The 22,278-nt window shown below is 40.9% G+C and overlaps 1 protein-coding gene across 1 annotated transcript in view; it reads right to left on the bottom strand.

The window, feature by feature from the left end:
• Positions 1-22,278, bottom strand: part of CPNE4 (copine 4) — a 364,694-nt gene that overhangs the window by 145,020 nt on the left and 197,396 nt on the right. The window contains exon 4 of the mRNA XM_019536816.1: positions 8,026-8,097. Coding sequence (XP_019392361.1) covers positions 8,026-8,097 — 72 coding nt within the window. The remainder of the gene's footprint in view (positions 1-8,025; positions 8,098-22,278) is intronic.

Below are 22,278 nucleotides of genomic sequence, written 5' to 3' on the forward strand. Positions count from 1 at the left end.
AAAATCAATTAACATAATTTATATCACTATAAAAGTTCATAATATTGGAATCACTGTACATATGCTGTACCAGTGTAAGTTTTACCATAACTTGCCGCTAAAAGCAAGTTTCTATAAATATAACCACATCTATTCTAGCACTTTTATTGGTATAACTATGGGTATGCGCAAATGTTACACTTAGATCAACCTAAGTAAGGTTAGGTTAGATTGATTTAAGCGCTTGTTTGTGCAGATGTTCAGGGAGTTTCATCAGGCAAAAAATGACTGGTCTGGTCTAACAAATGTCTGCATACACTGGAGCATAGCCCTGGAGCTGGGAAAACCCAGCTCTGGGACTCTTCCTACCCCTGACTGGGCTATTTTTAGCCCCTTATGCCCAGAAAGACAACCCCTTGCAGACACCCCCAAAAGACACCAATGCCCCAAACCTGCCAACCCCTTCCAAACCCACCAACCCCACCCTGATCCCACTCACCCCTACTTGGATCATGTTGCTGGCACTGGTGAACGTGCGCACAAGTCAGACCCAATCTATGATCATATGGCTTTAAATAAGCTGTGTGAGTTTAGATCAAGTGCCATGAACATCTACACATACCCTTAGTCAGTAGCTCCACTCTGTCTTTTCCACACAACTACACTGCCAATGAAACATTTAACTGCTCACCAGGCTTTATACAGAGCTAAGACATTACACCTGAAAATACTCAAAATAGCTAACTGTCCATACAATCTTCCCCCAGAACACAAACCCCTGAATTTTAGAGCCCACATATTATATAACTACTCATGTTTGTGCCCCACCCAGGACTAAACCATTCCCATGTTACAGAGCTCATATTCTTGGTAGATACACGAGAGTTCAGTGGCAACTTTCATACCAGCTATGGGCTGCCTGGGTCAGACTAGGAATCAATAGAATGCAATATCACACTCCCACTGCTGAGCTGTCTAATTCCTTTCCTAGGAGTTGTCAGTGCTACCTTCATCCTCAATAAACTGTTTCAACAGCATCTGCTGGGAGTCTTAGAGAGACAACATTTAAAAAAAATGGAGGATGACTTGTGCCTGTATAAAAACAAAGTAGTTAAAAAGTGTTATATATGCACAACCCCTTAAATGTGTAGAAAAACACAAATGTGTAAGCACAAATATTTACTGTGCACAAGTCAGACATGAATAGTTGAAACTGAGGGTAGGTACAATGGTTTCACTTAACATGCGTTAAGTGCACAGAAAGCAATTCAAAGCCATAATAGAACAGATATTCACAGAGCTCAAAGCACTTTAAAATGGCAGATCCTGCTCTAAGTTAACCCTTGATGGATGCAGTATGAGACTAAAGTGCTTTAGGTTAGAACACTTTTTTGAATGCCTGTACTACATCTATTGCGCTTGAGTGTAGGTTGCGTTCTGCTGTCATCCCAGGAGCCCCTCACTGGGTGGCTTCCTAGTCTGGGCTGGCACCCATCTGCTCTGAGCAAGCAGCAGCCTAGCCCTGCCCCCAGGCTGTCACAGAGAGAAGACAGAAAAGGCTTGTCTCCTCCCAGCTCAGCTGTGCGGTGAGGTGGGGAAACATAGCTTCTCTGATGTGTGGATTCCACCCTTGTGAGCTCAGGTCTTGGGGAGGGCAGGACTGGGTCTGCATGGCAGACAGGCTTTGTTTCCCTTCTAAGTCCCAGTTCCCAGCACTGTAAAAACCAGCAAGGCAGCTGTACGCTACAGCTCCTGGCTGTAGGTGTCACGAGGCTGAGGGTGGGGGGAAAGAGAGCCTCCCCCCACCACGAGGGTCTCCCCCACAGCTTTCTGTCTGGGTTCTTGTGGGGGTTGAGCTAGGTTTGCATGGCAGAGGGGTTCATTCCCCACCCCACCTTTGCCCCAGCCTTTTGACAGCTGCATCCAGGAACTGCAGTGTGGGGGTGCCCAGTTGGCTTTTTGCCACACCAGGAACTGGAGCCAGGCAGGAAGGGAGGCCTCTGGCCATAAAAGCCCCTTCCCCTCAGCTTGCTAGCTAGGGTTTCGGGAGAGAGGCCAGGCTGGGTCTGTATGGCAGGCAGGGGTCCTTTCCATCCTGGCCCAGCAAAAAGCAGTGTGGGAAGGTCCAGGCTAGTGGGGTGGGGCTGGCTCTGGCAGCTTCCTGGGAGGCATGCAGGAGTACCCCTGGCCTGCTGGCATTGGCCAATCCAGACAGGCATCAAATCCCCACCCCCCAAACAGTCAATGTCTGTTCAGTTTATTCCCACTCTAACTTAAGTAAAGTGTAACAGTTATAACGCAGCTGTCAGAGGCTTTCTGAATGTCTGTATTTAGCCCAAATATTTCTTCCAGGTAATCTACAGGTTAGAAGGATCGTTAATCATCATTAATACACCATTTGTACACCAAGATTTAGGTTTCAGTAATATTTTATAACTAAGTTCCAATCCTCTAACTAAAAGTGATGACAGACCTTTAACAGCAGTTGTTAAAAAGTGGTTATTTTACTTCACAGTAAAAAAATAACAATGTATTGATTAGATATGCTAGAGATAGTGGTATAATAATGACAATAGCAAACTTCTCTGGTATGTGAAACTTACCAGTTCAATAAAGGATACATAACAGTATATATGAAAAGTCATGAAATTAACTTTGGTAAATTCAGTATATCACAGATGCTTGGGACCCTGGGACCAAAACAGATTAGTAATATTTTATTTGTGTTTTCTCTGTTGAAACAGCAAGCTTTTCATATTATTTCTGTCTGAGTTCAGCTGTTCCCAGTGTGAGTAAAGTCCATCTGTTTTGTAATAACATTGGCTAAGAGCCAGGATATGTGAAGTTTGGCCCAGGCTTTGTTTTCACAGAGGTGCAGGGCAGAAGGAACCATTCAATCATTCAGCCTTACCTCCAGTATACATCACAGGCCATGGACTTTTGCCTTGGAAACCCATAACAAACAAATAAATAAATACATAATCAAACAAAAATATTAGGCCCAATGACTTTAGTTCAGCTAAAGTATTTTTGTTGTTGAAACTAAACTAAACTAAGGTCATCAAGACTAAACTATTGCATGTGTTATGGAGGAAATTTGAGAGACCAAGGTAGCACCAATAACTGTCCTTTGCAATGTCAGGGACCTAATTATGTGAGACATGCTGAGATAACCCAGCAGGCAAGGTATGTCCCATGCTGCAGAGAGTGGACCCAATCTGACCCAACCTTTGGAAAAAATCCTTTCTTGGCCTAAAATCTTGTGCTCCATTTAGCCCTGAGGATGTAAGCTAAGCACATCAACCAGTCGCCTAAGTGAGACAACTCTACAATATCACAGAACAGGTTCACCCTGCCTCATCTGCAGCTTTGTCCAATCTCTGATGCTTTGGAAAAGAGCAAAAAAAAACCATGTTATGCATCCGACCAATTCTGCTCCACAGATAAAAAATTCTTTCTATCCCAACAAGCAACAAACAAAGTGTGAAGCAAAAGATTGGATTAATCACTGTCTCAATGCAGAGCTGAAAGTGGTATGAGTGTTATGAGGAATAGGAAATCTTGTTCTCCCCATAGCTATGGAAGAAAGAGAATACATTTAAGAGATTCATATAGTCCAGGAGAGGAGACAGCCATGAACACCTAGCTACAGTAGCAACGTGTAGGGGGTACGTGGAAGTGCACGTGTACCCCCTGACAGCAGCTTTCCCACAGAGGGGGGCAGGCAAGAGTGCTGGTACCCACCCCGAGAGCGCTAGACAGAGAGTGCACTAGGAGAAGTGGTCCCTCTGTGGCTGATCCCACCAACCTGGAAGTGCCAGTGGCATGCCCAGAAGTGTCAGTGGCGTGCCACTGCCAGCTGCAGGTCAGCAGGATCAGCCATGGGTCCCTCCCCCGCTCCCTGGCCTATGGTATCAGCCATGGGGAGACCACCCCCCAGGCACTGACTGTTTGCTGGGAGGGCAAGTGCCCACCCCTCCCGACTCAGGAGGCACTAGTTGCCCATGCCTAGCCCCAACCTGGATTAAAGCTTACCTATCAGAAAGATATTTGAAGACTTCAAGCAACAATCAGTCTACTTGCTTCCTTGGCAAGATATCCCTGTGTTTTATCTTCACCCCTATGAACTAGCATCTCATTTCTCAGGTGAATTTTTCTAGAGTCAGCATCCAGCATTGGACATTGTTATGCACTTGTCAGCAAAACTGCAAATCCTTCATTTTAAACTATGGGTTTTATGTGCAAGTACCAATACACAAGGATCCAGACACTTTATCCTTCTCCTTTATAGGCTGATCCTATCAGCCTCATATTATAAGGCTTGCTTTTCAGTTCCTGGATCAGTTTGGGACCCTCCACTGAACTCAGTATTTCCACATTCACATGTTAATAATTGTCAGACAATATTAAATTAATGTTGGTCTTTTAAAACTCCTTTAGGATAATTTTACTACATTTTCATATGGAAAGGTTATTTTGACTTAATAAAATGGTATTTCCTGATTTGACAATGTCAAAACAGGACCCATTTAGGGAATCTCAAAACATTTTGCACCCAATTTTTTTTTTTTTAGTTAGTTGTTTCATTGGCCTAATGTTTTATGAAAAATTTCTGGCTTGACAAAATTTGCATTTTTCAGTGTTGGGTTGAACAATAAACCTTTTCTATGTAATGTTACATTGGAGAATCTTAAAGTATCACACCAATCATCTAAGGCTCTAAACAAGCAACACATTTATAGCGGCATAAATTACATAGGCTTTGTACACTGATGAAAATTACACTAGGATCTGGAGCAAACAAATGAGCAGCTATTCTGGGGGCAATGGCTCAGAGTAAGCGGCTATTACAGTGCGTTGGTACTTGGTAGCAAAGGAAAAGGTAAAATCTGTTTGCCTTAGACCAAATGATTACCCCATGATGGAACTGGACAAATGACACCCACACACCAGTGTAATTTACACAGTGTAGATTAACTGTTGATTCTCATGGTCATTTTATATCAGATTTAATTATACCAGCATAGAGTTCCTGTCTTATTTCTGTCTTCATATTCTTCAAAAACAGTTAGTTTAGCATTTTTGTTCACCAGAGAGATTCCCACTTGTAAGTGGTAAGTGTTGTACACATTTCAAGGTGTTTATGAGTTTGGGTCCATGCATATAAATGTATACAGTATACTGTATGCACAGGCTCAGAACCTGTTCTGTTTACAGGTAATTTTGCCATTAATTAGAGTTTCATTTTCATAGGTTTCATTCCCAACATTTTGTACCCTCTATAATGTGTTCAAATTTTCGCTGCAACAGGTTAACTATTAAGAAAAGCTGGATAGCAATTCAAAGGCTTTAATAAAATATTAGAAAAGTCAAAAGTCCCTTTCCAACTGCTTAATGTTTTTTTCCCCAACACACATTAAATGTTTCTCTCTACATCACTGTACTAATATTCCACTTCTTTGGCATAAAAAGTCAATGACATTATATGATCTATCAATTTGATTTTAGAAATTAGAAAATAGAAGTGAAACACCTTTAATTTTGCCAACGCCTTCATACAGAAGCTTAATTTTATACACAGTGAAGTTAATGAAATTATCCTCACGTGAAAAATTAAACACATACGTATTGTATTTACTCAAATAGAAGATGACTACCTAATAATTAGATTCTATATATGAAGAAAATGTATAAATGTGTTATAATTTTCCAGATTTCAAATCTAATTATTGCAGGTTTGCCTTCAATTTATCCCCCTTCTACTGCTATAGCAGAGAAAATAAATTTGGGAGATCAGATGACCGCTTTAACCTATGCACCTCTACCCCCTTCTTCCTCTTGCAGCCCCTCTCCTGCCCCTTTACTGTCAGACCCTGCTTGCCCTGAACACATGGAAGTGAGGAGCAAATATGAAAACACTGCATCTACACATAGTTACTGTGCATTAAGTTTAGTGATTAGATAACAAAGTACTACATCAATATGCAGTAACTGGTGCTACTGTGCAGTAGCACTGGTGCATGGGTTTTTACATACATTAACTGCACAGTAGCTTAATACTACTGTACAATAGTAGCATATTAGCATAGGTTTTGCCTGGCACCCTACTGTTATTAGACTAGCAGCCGGTTAGCATCTCATGTAGACACACCCACTGACTTTGAAACAAACATACCTATAATAATTCACAAACAGGCAAATTATTAATTTATTTAACTAATCCAAAAACCCACTGTTAAAGAGCAACAGCACTTTTGTACCTCCTTATATAGTACATATAATATATACATTTTTTTTTAAGGAAAATTTTTTGTGTTCCAGGTCAAATTAGCTAAATAAGGTTCAAATCCATTTTAATCATTCAGGAACCATAGGTGGCCCTGCTACAGACAAGTATCTTCCATGCCAGCCTGGGGCTTCAGAAACTTCCAAATCCTTTAACAGGCATCCCACGTGCAGGCCCAAGCCTGAAAGCTCAGGGTTCAGTTGCCCCAAAGTAAACTATGTGTGATATTCTACAAAGCCAAAGGCAGTCTCTAATATTTCAAACTATGGTGACCCCATAGCTCAGCAGTGCTCAGTATGTGTGAGTACTTCAAATATCCTCCACAAAAGGAGCCATGTGTTAATTAGCTCACCACTAATGACTGAAATCAGCTGTTCTTGTCAAAGTCCTGGGGTCCTCCAAAAATGTATATGCAGATAAGATGCAGGACAACTCAGTCCAGCTTTACCTGAAGATGGGTGGGGCCACACTAACTATATGAGACAAGCTGAGATGGGGGATGGCAGAGGGATTCTGGGTGAACTGTTTGGGACCTGTTTGGTGATGCTTGCCAGAAGTTTAAGGCTGGTGAAGAAACAGGAATCATTGGAAATGAGAAAGAAAAGTGCAACTCAGCTGTGGGAGTGAAGAGGAAGTAAAAATATATTCAACGTAGTGGCTCACCATGACTTGAAAAAGAGTCTGCGCTGAAAAGGAATGAGCACAATGCACACTACCATATATCTTATTCAGATGGATTGTACTAACTTATGGTAGATTTCCATCAGTATATCTGGCCAATGGCAGGGCAGATATGATCCCAAAGGTGATTTTCCCAGGGTAAGGCCTATCCTAAGGGGCAGGCTGATTCCTGTGAGTTTCCTAAAATGCAGGAAACTTGACTGCACAATTCTGGGGTAATGGGAGACTGCATTCATGCTTTTCCCCTGGCTTACTCCTTGGCCCTTTGACTAGGAGCAAGCGAAACTTAGGAGCCTCTGACCCCAATGCCTCCAAGCTTGGGGCTTGCACATAGGATGCCTGCCATGGATTTGGAGAGTATCCAAAGCCCCAGGCTGATGGGTCTGAGAGAGAGGATACTTGCCCGGTATAGAGCCACACACAGATTTGAACAAGTGAGCTCTGCTCAGTCAAAATTTGGAACTTGACTAGTAGCCTTTGCCCAATATAATTCAGAACTGATTTGGCCATGGAAACAAAATTCTAAAAAGAAAAAAATGTTTGCCCAATATGGGCCATGTGTTTTATAGTCATGCTCAGTGCTGGGTGCATTTAAATCAACTTCCTATTTGGTTTCCATTACTGTGCACACACTGCTTTTGGCAGCAGTTAAATGATAGACAATGCATTCCATAAGGTTTTTTGTATGCAAATAAATGATAGGGTTGTTTTTCCTCCCATGCTGATTAGGGGGAAAACTTTGTCTAATATTTGAGTAAATACAGTATTTACAAAATGAAGGATTAAGTACATTTTTAAAGGATTCAGAGCTTGGATTAGAAGTAATCAAATGACATATCTTTCCCACAACACAGATTCCTTTCTGTAGATACATTTCACAGGCCTTGTAAGTTTCACACATTACTTTCTTGTCATTTGTGTATTGTAAATATTTGCCAAAAACATTCAAATTGATCAGAAGGATCCAAACATTTTTCAATTAAGGGTCAGACTGACAACTTTGCAGGATGCTTTTATGGAAAATTAGTCACATTAGATCTTTTTAAATACAACAAAAAATGTATTTAAGCATGGCTTACTGTTATGGATGATTTCCCTGCTGTGTTCCCATGTTTCAGTAAGGATTTGGAGAGTTTCCTCTGTGAAACAATCTGTTCAAGAACCAAAACAAAGAATAATTAAGCTCTGTAGTAAATACGTAGAATGTGATTTGATTTATATTTGATAATAATAATTAGTTATAATGTGGTAATGGACAGGAATCATAATCAGGGATCAGGTTCCCATTGTGTTAGGCACTGTACAGATAAATAATAAAGTAGATAGTCTGTGCCCTAAAGTATACATTTTTATTGTTGTTACCACTACTACTATTGCTACTTGTATTACAGTAGGTAATGGAAGTCCAATATTAGTACAGGAAATTATTGTGCTAAACACTGTACAAGCACAGAACTAAAAGACGTTCTCTTTGTCAGAGCTTACAGTGTAGCATTGTGTGCGTGTCTGTGGCAGCGGTGGAGGGGAAAGGACCCCAGAGGATAATTACCAAGATCCCTGGCTAGGCTGCAGTGTTGAAGGAAGGGACTTTGGGGTTATACTTACTGAAAACTGAGTATGAGTAAGCAGTGTAAAAGTGTTCCATAAAAAGCTAATAGCATACAGGGATCTGTTAATAGGAATGTCAAATGCACGTGTCTAGAAATGATTCTGCTATTCTCTTCAGCACTGGTGACACATACCTGTACTGCTGTGCCCAGTTTGGGGCATCACACTTCAGGAAAAGAGTAAACAAAGTGAAAGGGGGAAAACAAAAATGAATAGCAGTCTAGAAAATATAACCTACAGCAGCCAGATATTGGGGGAATCTTCCATTTTTCTTCCAGTCAGGGGACAGGACAAGAAGCAATGGGCTTAAATTGCTACAAGGAATATTGAGTTTAATATTAAGTTAAATTACTACTTTCTAACTCTGAGAGTAGTTATTCACTGGAATGGGTTATCTGGACATGTTGCAGAATTTCTGTCATAGGAAGTTTATAACTGCAGGCAAAGCAAACATTTGTCTTGGATGGCTTAGGTTAGGATGATTGTGCCTTGAGCAGGGAGTTAGACTAGATTACCTTCTGAGATCTATTCTAGCCCTAGCATGAAGATAATGCTGTTGTTTTAGGCTAGGGACAGAAATTACACATAAACCAGTATGGCTAGGGACAGATATTACACATAAACCAGTTTAAGTGATCAGAAATTGGTTTAAACCTGTAACAGAACAGATGTTCAATGCATATAAACCAGTTTGAAAATGGCTCAAATTGGTTTGAATTAAACCTGGTTGAATGTAGCATCAGACTCAACTGATTTGGGCCAAACTGGTTTATGCAATGTCTGTCCCAGACCCCTTGCTGGTTTAAGATAAACCAGACTCCCCCAGCATCCTGGCATGCTCCTGGGGCTTGGTGGGGCTCTCTGCTCCACAGCAGGGCTGGCCTCTCCCCTCTGATCCCTTGCTGAAGCTCTGGCAGAGACTGCAGACGTCTGCCTGGCTTCTCCCTGCTAAACAGGAATTATTCCCCCCACCCCTCTGCTTTACAGACGCATGTCAGCATTAGCTAGCAGACCACATGCTGGCTACAGTCTGTGCTGTGGGAGAGGACAAAGGCAGACAGGCTTTTTGGAGCTAATCAACAGGTAGATTAAGGCTGCTGTAGTACCCCCTTGGCTTCTAGTCTGGACCACTGCAAGCATGTGCCTGCATTTATGCATTCCAGAGGGGATGCCTTTGTAATTACAAACTGGTTTAGCCTGGCCAGGTTAGAGTACAAAGACTGAATCAATTCAGGCTCAGGCTTTTTGAATGTCTGTCTCTAGCCTGTAAGTGATTGGAAACCAATTCAAATCTGTAACACAACAGACATTCAGTGCACATTAACCGATTTCAAAATGGCCAAAATTGGTTTAAAATAAAACTGGATGGATGTAGTATCAGACTTAACTGATTTAGTTTAAATCAGTTTATTGAACTTGTCCCCGATGCTCTCCATATTCAAGTTAACACACAGTCCCCCAGCATGTCAGCATGCTTTGCATCTCCCTTGCAAACCACCCCTTCCAGGGTGGGTGGGCTAGTCTTGGCCCAAGCTATCTGCTCCAGCCAAGCATGGAGACATGCTCTAGTGCCCCTCGGCTTCTGGCCTCAGCACTGCAGGCATGTGGCTGCATTTCCAGAATCAAAAGCAAACGTCTGTTCACTTGCTTATCAGTTCAATCTGTTCATCTAAGACTAACCCGCAAACATTGAATTGATTTAGCCTTAGGCTTTTTGACCATCTCCACTTAGCCTTAGAGTCACTTGCGTAGGCAATAGCCCATTGAAGCCAGACATAAATAACAAATACATCTACTTCAGTAGTCATAATAATTGTCATTGATAAGATGCAGCAAGAACATTTGTAATTTTAAAAAGTGGCTGGCATAATAGAAAGTGTTGACATGAATTCTCTTTTGTGTATCTTTGATATAATTCTCTACATGTAAGAGGTTTGTTCAGTGAGTACAAGTAATGCAGATGAGATTGGTGTGTCACAGAAGGAGTTTAGCAGTGCACTTCAGAGTCAAACTCTTTCAATGATTACTCACTACATCTGCTTATATCAGCTGACATTTGTTTCTTGGTTTACTTGTCTGCCAAATGGGTTCAAGTGAAAACTCATTGATCTCCAGTGATTTCCGTGAGCCTTAACTTTTTTAAAACCTTGTCAGAAATTTTCAGATGAAAAGTGATGTAGAAGTACAAAATATTATTAAATAATTGGTTCAGTGAATGATGGAACAAAGAGTGTATCTTCTGCATGACGACAGAAAATTCTCTTCCTACCAATATGACCTCATTTCCTTAAATGTACTAACTAAATCACTGATATGCAGTTGAACTTGGGTAAAAATCAACAATCTGTCTTACCCGTGGTCAGTTGTTTATCCTTATTCAGTCTCCTTTGGAAAGATCAGAGTTTTTCCCCCAGGACTATTCCTCAACTTCTAGACTTACATAAGCTGTGGTGCAAATTATTTAAAGTTCCAAGATGCACAGCACAGAGGAATAACTTGAAACACCAGAGTCTGCACTCATGTGGCAGCTCCATGCCTCAAAGCATAGCAAGTGGAATTTATTTTGATGATCCTATCATTATCTCATTTTAATGAGACAAGCTCTGTGAGCTATTAGTGTCATTTTGCCACAGTGAACACTCTGCATATATAAATATGTGTATGTGTGTGTGAACACCCACACATTGTTAATCAAGTGGCCAGTAAAATGGATCCATCTGGCAGCTATATGCCTGCATCATTGCCTCAAATAATAATTAATGTTAAGATTTGTAGACTATCACCAAAATAATTGACAAGAAATCCATTTTTTTAGTAGCGGTAAACTGCCTTTTTCGTTTGTGTGGAGAAAAATGACTGCACAGCTGAAACTGTCACATTGTGGATTCCCAAGCAGAATTATAGGAAGCATTAGCTATCTGCAGTAGCATAAATAGGGCAGGGTGAGAGGGGCACTGGCCCCAGATGCTGACTTCAAGGGGTCACTCATATGGTCTGTTCTTCCCCAAGAGTCTTTTCTAGGGTAGGCTGGTGCAGCTGGGCAGAGGCAGCAGCAGTATCATGCTCAGTGGTGCATCTGGAGGGGAGGAGGTAAAGTGATGGTCCCCTGAGAGGCTTTGCCATGGGAGGTGAAACCCTGCCCTGGGGTGGGGGGCAAAAGGGGCACCAGAAACAGCTTCTGGAAGGCCATGCTGCTGCCTGTGCCTTAGTGGCAGCAGCCCAAACTCAAGTTGCCAGAAGACAAGTAACTGGAATAGCAGCTGCTGCTTAAATAAAGAGAAGGTAATATTCCCCTTCTTCCCTTCCAAGCACAATTCTTCCCCCCCCATCCCTCCACACACACTCACTCACTCACTCACTCTCCACCTTTGGCACTGAAGGAGGAAGCAGCTGTTTAAGTTCAGAGTTACAAAGAGATGGCTGAACTTGCAATGCAACTACAAGGAGGGTATTTATCATAGGACTTTTGCTTGTCAGATAGCTCCAGTTTGACTCTTGGTTTCAATTTCCAACTGAAAGCTATAGAGAAAAATGTGTTTTTGCAACAGGGACCTAAAAAAGTGTAGAGAATAAATCAATCTTCTCTTTTTAAAATACAGATACCAGAGTCTGGTGCAGGCCTGTGAAGTCTGAAGAGCTGTGGAAAAAGCTTAGGAGGGGACATGAGCACAATCTTCAAACATCTGAAGGACTGCCATAAAGAAGAGGGGAAACCTTTTCTCTGTTCTGCAGAGAGCAGGATGCAGAACGGTGGCTTGAAGTTGCAGTAAAGTAATTTTGGATTGGACATCAGGGAAAATGTCTTCACTGTTAGAACAGTGAGGCAGTGGAATAGACTGCCTAGAGAAGTTATATAATCTCTATCATCAGAGGTGCTCAAGAAGAGCTTGGGTAAGCACTGATCAGGGGTGATCTAGAATTAGCTATATCTATCCTGTACTATGGGTATTTCCTATGCTTTTGGAATTTGTTGATTGCCAGGGCCAGGAAGGAATTTTCCCCTCTTCCTACTGCTGTGTGTGTTGGGGAGGGGGCGGGGAAGGTTTGTCTTCCTCAAAAGCGTTGGGTGTTGCCTGCAACCAACACTGGGGATTTTAGTTGGGTTGTGCCAGTGCTTCTGGGTCCCATAAACGTGGAGGTTCCTGGCTAGAGGGTTTTGCCTTTCCACTCAGGGGCAGACTGATCACAGTATTTACCATCAGAAAGGAATTTTACCCCAAGGCCAGACTGGTACAGACTGCAGGGGTCTTTGCCTTCTTCTGTAGTGGGGCATGGCCCTCTTCCCTGGATCACTCAAGTGTGTTTATAAAAAATCCTTGTAGCATCAGGACATTGGAACTTGCATCTCCCTTCTTTACCTATGGAAGGCTAGGGTGCTTTAACTCATGGTTGTGTCAAGGTTAACTGCTTAGATTTGCTAATAGGTTAGACAATAGATTTGTATATGGATGATCCCGACTCAATTGAGGGGTGGACTAGGTGACCTATGAAGGTCCCTTCAAACCCTACTTCTCTGTGATTATAAGATTTAGAGTATCCATTCATGAGCTCACAAGCTCCAAACAACAGATATTTAACAGGAGGTGAATCCACACTAATACTCCACTTCCGTGTCAACACATTGTTTTAGTCTAGAGGAGGATCCAGTGGGGGTGCAGTGGCATGGATGCACACCCTCTTCAGTCGAGGCTGCAAATCCCCAAAGGAAGTATGAATCCCCCCTCCCTTATCCTCCACACGTGCTAATCTCTGCACTTTACAGATGATAAACCTCCTTAATGGCCTTGTTCTTCCACTTATCGGGTTTCTACTACATGTCGATTGTTTGTTGGCTGCCTAATAATTTCTCTTATATTCTGTTTTTAATTTACACATGGAATTTTATGCAAGCCTTGTTCCATCTACTGTTTAGCTCTGCTGTGTTTGCTTACCTACCCTGTTAAACCTGTTTCCTGAGTTTTGATCCTTTCTTGACAAGAAAACACAAAATCTGCCAAGCTATGCATTGATGGCAGTGGTTTTAAGATGTGCTGAAAAGTAGCTATGATAACGTTCTAAGATCACTTTTATCACTTTTAACATATGCCAAGATAGAACCTCTGAGGCAAGGCACTAAAAGTCACAACAACTAATCAAACTGGCATCTAAAGCTCAAGAGATACCCATATTAAAAAGAAAAAAGATTTACTAGCTGTGAGATACAAAGATTACTGATTTATGTCCTTGCTGTACGACTGTACCAGCATATAACATTTTTTATGTCAGCCACATTGGAGGGCTTGGTGCACTTTTACTGCTTTAACCATACTAATGCGGTTTTAGTTGTACAACTTTCTAGACCAGGAAAGCCATTACTAAATTATAAAATATGCCTAATGCTTATCACTAAAAAAGTAGTACACTTTTTCTATCATCTTTCCACCAACTTAATTTTTGTTGTAGGCACACAATGCCCCAAGTAAAGTCTTAATGGCTGTTGATGTTACCCCAATATTTAGATTAATCATTAATTATTCTGATTCAACTCTAACAACTGCCCATGCTTATTTTTTCCTCTCAAGTGGTCTCAGTTCTACTGTTATATCTACCTTCCCCACCAACAGATTACATTTTTCATAACATTTCCATTTTCCATACTTAGAGCCAAATGAAGGGTCTTTCTGCTATTGATTTCCAGCAGGATAGCAATCAGCCAGTCAGGACAGGACACGGGAAAATATCAGTGCCCACTACAATAATATAAAGGGTATTGATGGTCTGTTGGAAAGATCTTATTGATGTTAGCAAATGGCTTAATAGTGACTTAGTGTATGCTGTCTGTAGCTCAGTAAAATGTAGTTAGAATAATTTATTTAAATAATAAATTACATTTTAAATTACATTTTCCAAATACTGATGCAATGATTTATGTAAAAGATGCAATACATAAAACAGAGCATCAAACACATACAATTTAATGAACAAAAGCCTGTATAGAAATGGAAACCTAATAACTTCAAAGACCATGTTGCAATGTTTACATAAAAAGGAAGACTATAGCACGTTTCCTTCGGATTACTTAGGGGTTTTAAATGGTTACCATAAAAAGGGTAAGGACGGTGCTATATGCAACAATTTTCCTGAACTCTGGGTCAGTTGTAGTATAAAGTTTATGTCATTCATGTCCCATAAATTAATTATTTAGCCTTGTAATGAATTCACTACCTTCATTTTGTGGAACACATAGCCCAGATTTTTAAAGATATTTAGATTCCTTAATAGGTATTTAGAAGCTAAGCAGACTTTCATAAGCATGTGCATGTATATCTTTATGCATCCTTTATATCTTTAAAAATCAGGCCCTATGTTGTTATCCCCATAGGAGTAATCTGCAGTCTATCAGTTAACTAGTCTTATGCTGAACATTTCCATTAAACAGAGTTTAAATTAATTCCAGTGCAATCATGGCTCTTTTAGCCTTTCTCTAACGTGACAGCAGAGGAATTTGCACTGGCTGAAAGTGAATTAACAGAAACTTTCATTTGTTGGAGTTGAAGAGCATCATGTTTTTTCCCCCCTGATTTGAGGTGTAGCATAGGATACATTCACATACTTCCATAATTGTGCCTGTTCACTTTCAGCTTTTCAGCTGCTTGTGCCTCCTTTGGAAGTAACATTTTCTATGCTTGGTCTCATCCCAACAGCAATTAGCTCTGGAAAGTTTTAGACCAATTTATTCAACTGCATATTTAAACTCTGATTAGAAACACACTGCAATTAGAAATTCTGCACTCAGGTAACTAAAATTAGGACTCAAGCTAGAAATACTAAATTTGGGTTGTTTCATGTTGTTGAACTGTTTTCATGGCTTTGTTCTTAAACAAGTTTGAAAATACTTGTTCCCAAATGGCTCTGGGTCTAGAAAGTTTCACTATGTATTGCTCTGCAAAGACTGCACTCTTGGACAAAGCTGCAACTGCTTAAAACGAGTACGATTCAAGTTCAAGATAAATATAATGTAAACCTTACAGGACTGACATAGTAGCATAGTATAATATCTTTATGTTTGTGTCTTCTGGCTTTTTCAGCTGAGTAAACATCACATTATTAAATGTGAGTTTTGAATAAGTACATTTGACATGAGGTAATACTTGGTGGAAAACTTAACTGCTGTCATACAAGACAATAATTGCATGCTTGTAAAGTTATAAAAGAAATTACAGTTTATATTCATAACATGTGACATGGAGACCATACACAGCAGGATTTTAGGTTGAACTTTAATATCCACAACTAGAATACTGTATTCATGTGCAACTGACGTTTGCATGGGATACATTTATGCATTGTTACATTAGAAAAGCACTTAACGGGAAGATGGGAGGGAATAACAGTGTTAGAAGGGTCTTGCTCAAAGAAATATATTAAATTATGTTATTGTCTTTAAAGAAGAAAAATATTTTAAATATTTATTTTTTTCTTAAAAATGTAATCATCAAAAGATTTACTTGTTTTATTTTAAAAAGCAACCTTTGTGCATAGTGAGACAAAATCCTTTAAAGTAAAATACCAGTATTTATCATGCTAGCTTTGTCCCCTTTCTATCCAGCTACAGGCAGCAAACATTTCCTGGGCCATCTATTATCCTATTACATCAATCACATTGAAACATGAACTGTACATTGATGTGTCTATGCTCCGTATACAGCTACAAATACTGATTTCATGCCAGTGTACTGCTTATTTCAATACTTCTTGTTAGGCAGGCAGAATTTCAAGAGGCTAATCTTATCAAGAGATTGGAAGATTTTTTTGTTAAAAATATGGTGAATATAAGTGATCAGTGCCTAGCAGAATGCACATCATTCCTATGTCACTGTATTGGGACATAACATTTAGTACTGAATCAGGAAGACGAATGCTATCAACATGACTTAAAAAAGTACCAGGATTCTCCAGGCTTTTCATTCCAGACCCACCTTTTTAGCATATAACATAGCATCACATCTCATTGCAATATGTGAGTTATAATGTTAAGAGAAACATACCTCATCAACACCTGAAAGAAGTAAGGTCTGTTTGGTAAATATCTTTTACTGGAGCAGTAGAATCATATAATCATAGAAAATTAGTATTGGGAGGGACCTCAGGAGGTCATCTAGACTAACCCCCTGCTTAAAGCAGGACCATTGCCAACTACATCAGCTCAGCCAAGGCTTGTCCAGCTGGGTCTTAAAAACCTCCAAGGATGGAGAGTCCACAACATTTCTGGGTAACATTTTCCAGACTTTTACTACCCTTCTGGTGAGAAAATTCTTCCTCATATCTAACCTAAACTTCCCTTGCTGCAATTTGAGACCGTTGCTCTTTGTTCTGACATCTGTCACCACTGAGAACAGTTCAGCTCCATCCTCTTTTGAACCCCCCTTCAGGTAGTTGAAGGCTGCTATTAAATCCCCTCAGTCTTCTCTTCTCTGGATTTAATAAGCCCAGTTCCCTCAGCCTCTCCTCAGAAGTCATGTGCCCCAGCCCCCAAACCATTTGCACTGCCCTCCACTGGACTCCCTCCAATTTGTCCACATCCTTTCTGTAGTGAGGGGCCCAAAACTGAACACATGATGTGGTCTCACCAGTGCTGAATAGACAGGAATAATCACTTCCATTGGCCTGCTGGCAACACTCTTATCAATGCAGTCCAGTATGCCGTTAGCCTTCTTTGCAACCATGGCACACTGTTGGGTCATATTCAACTTATTGTCCCGTGTACGTAACCCCCAGGTCTTTTTCTGCAGAGCTCCTGCCCAGCCACTCGGTCCCCAGACTGTACCAGTACATGGGATTATTCCGTCTTAAGGTTCAGAGCTTTGCACTTGTCATTGTTGAACCTCATGAGATAGATTTATTTTGGCCCAATTTGCCTATATCACTCTGAATCTTTACCCTACTCTCCAGCGTATACTACTCCCCCTAGCTTGCTGCCATCAGAAAACTTGCTGAAGGTGCACTCTATGCCATCTTCCAGGTCGTTAATGAAGATATTGAATGAAACTACCACCAAGACCAACCCCTGGAGCACTCCGCTTGATACCGGCTACCAACTAGGCATTGAACCATTGATTACTACACTCTGAGCCCAATGCGCCAGCCAGTTTTCTATCTACTTTACAGTCCATTCATCCAGTCCATACTTCCTTAGCTTGCCTGTGAGAATATTCTCCTTTTTCCCTTTCTTAAATATGAGCACTATGCTTGCCCTTTTCCAGTCATATGGGACCTCTCCTGGTAGCCGTGAGTTTTCAAAGACGATGCCCAGAAGCTCTGTAATTACATCACCCATCTTCCTCAGCACCCTCAAGTGCATCCCATCCAGCTTTTCTAAAAAGTCCTTAACCTGTTCTTTCACCGCTGTCAGCTGCTCACCTCCTCCTCAAACAGTGCTGCTAGATGCAATAGTCTGGGAGCTGACCTTGCCTGTGAAGACTGAGGTGAAAGAGGGATTGAATGCTTCAGCCTTTTCTGCATCCTTTGTCACAAGGTTGCTTCCCCCATTTAGCAAGGGACCCACATTTTCCCCGATTTTCCTCTTGGTACTGACATGCTTGTAGAAACCCTTCTTGTTAACCTTTGAATCCCTTGCTAACTGCAACATTAATTGTACTTTGGCCTTCCTGACTTTATCACTGCATGCTAGAGGAATGCTCTTATACTCCTCCCTAGTTGTTTTTCCAAATTTCCACTTCTTATAAGCTTCCTTTTTGTGATTTAGTTTAATGAAGAGTTCCCTGCAATGCCATGCTGATCTTCTGCCATATTTGCTAGTTTTCCTGCTTATCAGGATGGTTTGTTCCTGCTGCTTTAAAGTACAGCCAGATCTCCTGGCCCCTTCTGTCAGACTGGCTTCCCAGGGGATCCTGCCCATGAGTTCCCTGAGCCAAAGTTTGTTTTTCTTAAGTCCAGGGTCCTTACTTTGCTATTCTCCAACCTTCCTTTCCTTAGGATCCTGAACTCAATCGTCTCGTGGTTGCTGATGCCTAAGTTGCCATCCACTAACTACATTCCCCACCAATTCTTCCCTGTTTGCAAGCAGCAGGTGAAGAAGAGCATAGCCCCTAGTTGGCTGCTCCAGCACTTGCACCAGGAAGTTGTCCCCTACACTCTACAAAAACTTCCTGGATTGCCCACACACTGCTGTATTGCTCTCCCAGCAGATGGCAGGTTGACTCAAGTCCCCTATGAGAACCAGGGCCTGTGATCAGGAAACTTCTGCTAGCTGTTTGAAGAAAGCCTCATCCACCACTTCCGCCTGGTCTGGTGGTCTATAGCAGCTCCCACCATGACATCACCCTTGTTGCTATGTCCTCTGACCTTAATGCAGAGACTTTCAACAGGCCTATCTCCAATTTCATATTGGAGTGCTGAGCAATCATACGGCTCTTTTACATAAAGTGCAACTCCTCCTCCTCTTCTCCCCTGCAAGTCCTTCCTGAACAGTTTATACCCATCCATAACAGTCCTCCAGTCATGTGAGCTATCCCACCAAGTCTTTGTTATTAAAATCACATCATAGTTCCACGATTGTCCAAGAACTTTCAGTTCTTCCTGTTTGTTTCCCAGGCTCTATGCATTTGTGTACAGGCACCTGAGATAACCAGTCAATTGCCCTGGTTTCTCAGGAAGAATGAGAACAACTCCCCTGTAACCCTTCCTTCCCCTACCTGCTCTTCCTGCTGGACACCAACTTCCCCACTTACATCAAGGGTTTGAGGTTTTGATCTCCCTACCCAGGTGAACCTAGTTTAAATGAAATAGTTGGGAGAGAAATCAGACAAGCTTAGGGGCACAAAATGCCCTTCTTTGGCTCTAGGAAAAAAAGCAGATACAGCCTAAGCTATTTAGGTAATACAATTGTTTTGTTTAAAACTGTGAAGCAAAAATAAGTTATCAGAAGTAGCTATAAAAGTTACTGTTCTACATAGTATTTAGCTCAGGCTGTATCTTTTCCTTCCCTGGAATGGAGGAAGGACATTTTCTGCCTAAAAACTTCTCTAGCATCTCTTCCAATTGTACAGTAGGTCCAGGAAAAAATATTGCCCCAAAATGTTTGCTTCTGATGTACTCTGGGATTATCATGGTAACAACAACAGTACGGAAACTTTGGAAGAAAGAACTACCAGTCCTCTTGGTAAGTTTATTATTAAAGCATGCCTTTCTTTTCTCCCCTTGGCTCCTACCCTTCTCTTTGCCCAATATGATTCTTATAAATCTTGCATTTGGTGTGAGTATTAGATGGATTAATAGTCTATTATACACCTGAAGGATGTTTTACACACAGATTCAGGTAATAGTTAAGTTCTTGTTGATCAACACTATCTGGAACACAAGAATGGAAGTTGGTACAACATGAGCGTATCTAAGAACCAAAAGCCTGTCTGATCTCTATCATAATATCTCCTATTTGTGATGGTAAAAGAACAGAACTGATAGACAGACACACAAAAATCATGTTTTATGCTTCCATTCAATTGCAATATAGCAACATATTCACATTTGATTGCTCATGAACAGCAGCAGCCCTATTATCATCCTATAAAATGCTGCAGTTACATAAAACAGCTAAGCAGGGGAGTAAGTGCTGTATATACAGTCTGTTTTGTAAGATTTACGATCCTGGCCTCATTATAATTGCCTCCATTTGGATGCCAATTCCACTGTTGATATTATATTTTTAAATGAGTTCATGCATTATGCAAAGTTGAAAAAACAGCCCTACTATGTTATCAGAGACCTCAAGGCTACATTTCTGTGGTCAGATTCCATGTTATTATTATTTTTCTTGGTTACCATTAAAAGTAAAATTACACTGCAACCAACCCAGCTGTGTGTTATTTATAGAGGCAGCATTATTATAAAGACATGTTTTTGCTAAAGGCAGTAGCAATGATTTTTTTTCCTCATTTTAAAACCAATTAAGAAAATCATTTTATTAACTTATTTTGTATATTTTCCTTTGAAAGAACAACTTCTCATTGACTGAAGACACAAATTTATCCATAGGAGCTCTGGCAGAACAAACGTAAGTTATTGTGCATTCTAAAAGATCCTATTTGTTAGCCCATTCATGTTAAGATCCAACAGATGAGAAAAAAATTCTTCCAATGGGAACTGTTGCCATCGGGCAACATGCAAGGGCCCAGGTACTTAGCTGTGCTGTGCAGCAGAGAAACAGTGAGGGGTTTCCATCAACTTTCCACCCCTTGTATGTGGGCCAAAATAGCCATTGAGGCCAAGTACAGATATCCAAAAGGCCTGATGCTGAATCTATTCAATCTCTAGTTTAGTCTAAGTTATATAGAGTGAACTGATACACAGGTGAACAGACATTTACTTTTGATTCCAGAAACGTAGCAACATGCCTGCAGTGGCCAATGTCAAAAGCCAAGGGGTGCTAAAGTATGCCTCCCTACTCGGCTGGAGCAGTCAGCTTGGTCTAAGGGCTAAGGTTACCCCATGAACCCTGAAAGTTGCTGGGGGGAGAGGATGGGATTTGCAGGGGTGGTGCAAAGCATAGGGAGATGCTGAAGGACTATGAGTTATCTTGAATCTGGAGAGGATCTGGGACAGGAGTTCAATAAACTGATCTAACCTAAATCAGTTAATTCTGATACCACATCCATCCAGGTTGGTCTTAAACCAGTTTTAGCCATTTTGAAAGTGGTATATATATATATACAGTGAACTTCTGTTGTGTTATGGACTTGAACCAGTTTCCAATCACTTATATTAGTTTATGTGTAATTTCTGTCCCTAGCCTGAGGGTGAAGTTATACATTACACTTAAACCATGCTAATGTAAGCATCTGCAAATTAAAGCCTAGCTTGTGTTCAGATAACTTTAGTCTGCTTCACATAAAATGAGCAATTTGCAGTCATCTATCATTCCAAGAGGCATCACTACCAGCTCTCCACCTTCCCACCCAACTCTGAACTGGAATAGAGCTCAGGGGTCTAGGCCCCTAGCTATGCCCCAGCTTGTCAGCCCTCTAGTGGCAAGTCAAGGCTGCATAGGCAAGAAATGGTATTAACCCTTAATATGCGACTGCTCACAAGATGTTTTAACTTTAGCGCCATTTAACATTCTACGGATTTAGTGTGCTCCAATGTCACCCTGAGAGGCTCCAAGTTGTATAATATTAGCAGCTGTTATTGTCCTATTGGTTTCATTCTGAAAATCACTGACTATTGCAAAACAAACCAATCTATGCTTCAAAGGGCACATCTACACGTACCTTTAACCGTGACTAAATGTAATGAACATTAAGGTAATTTAATGCACATTAAGCAATTTTTGGCAGATGTTTACACATGCAAGGACTTGGCTCTAAAGTTAATGCTAGTTTGCATCTACTAGCACTAGTAATGCAATTTAAGTTAATGCGCTTTAACTAATCGTGCCTAAATTTGATACCTGCATTTGCAGGCATCAAATTTAAGCGCGATTAGCCTTATTTTGTCATTTTTATTGCACATTAAGGGTATGAATGCATGGACACATGCCCATAATGCACATTAAATTATGTAGATGCCCCTAAAAAAATAGTTTTAAGAGCACAAGAATTATTCATGGCAAGCACAGATGTTATGGCATTATCCATAGAAGCAGCGATTGTTACAAGCAAAGAAATCACCCCATCTGTTTCCCAAAACTTGCCGGTGGAGTTTTAAGAAGCCTGAAATTCCCCTTCAGG

Source organism: Crocodylus porosus, unplaced genomic scaffold (genome assembly GCF_001723895.1).
Source record: "Crocodylus porosus isolate Cpor-Errol unplaced genomic scaffold, CroPor_comp1, whole genome shotgun sequence".
NCBI classification, from domain to species: Eukaryota; Metazoa; Chordata; order Crocodylia; family Crocodylidae; genus Crocodylus; species Crocodylus porosus.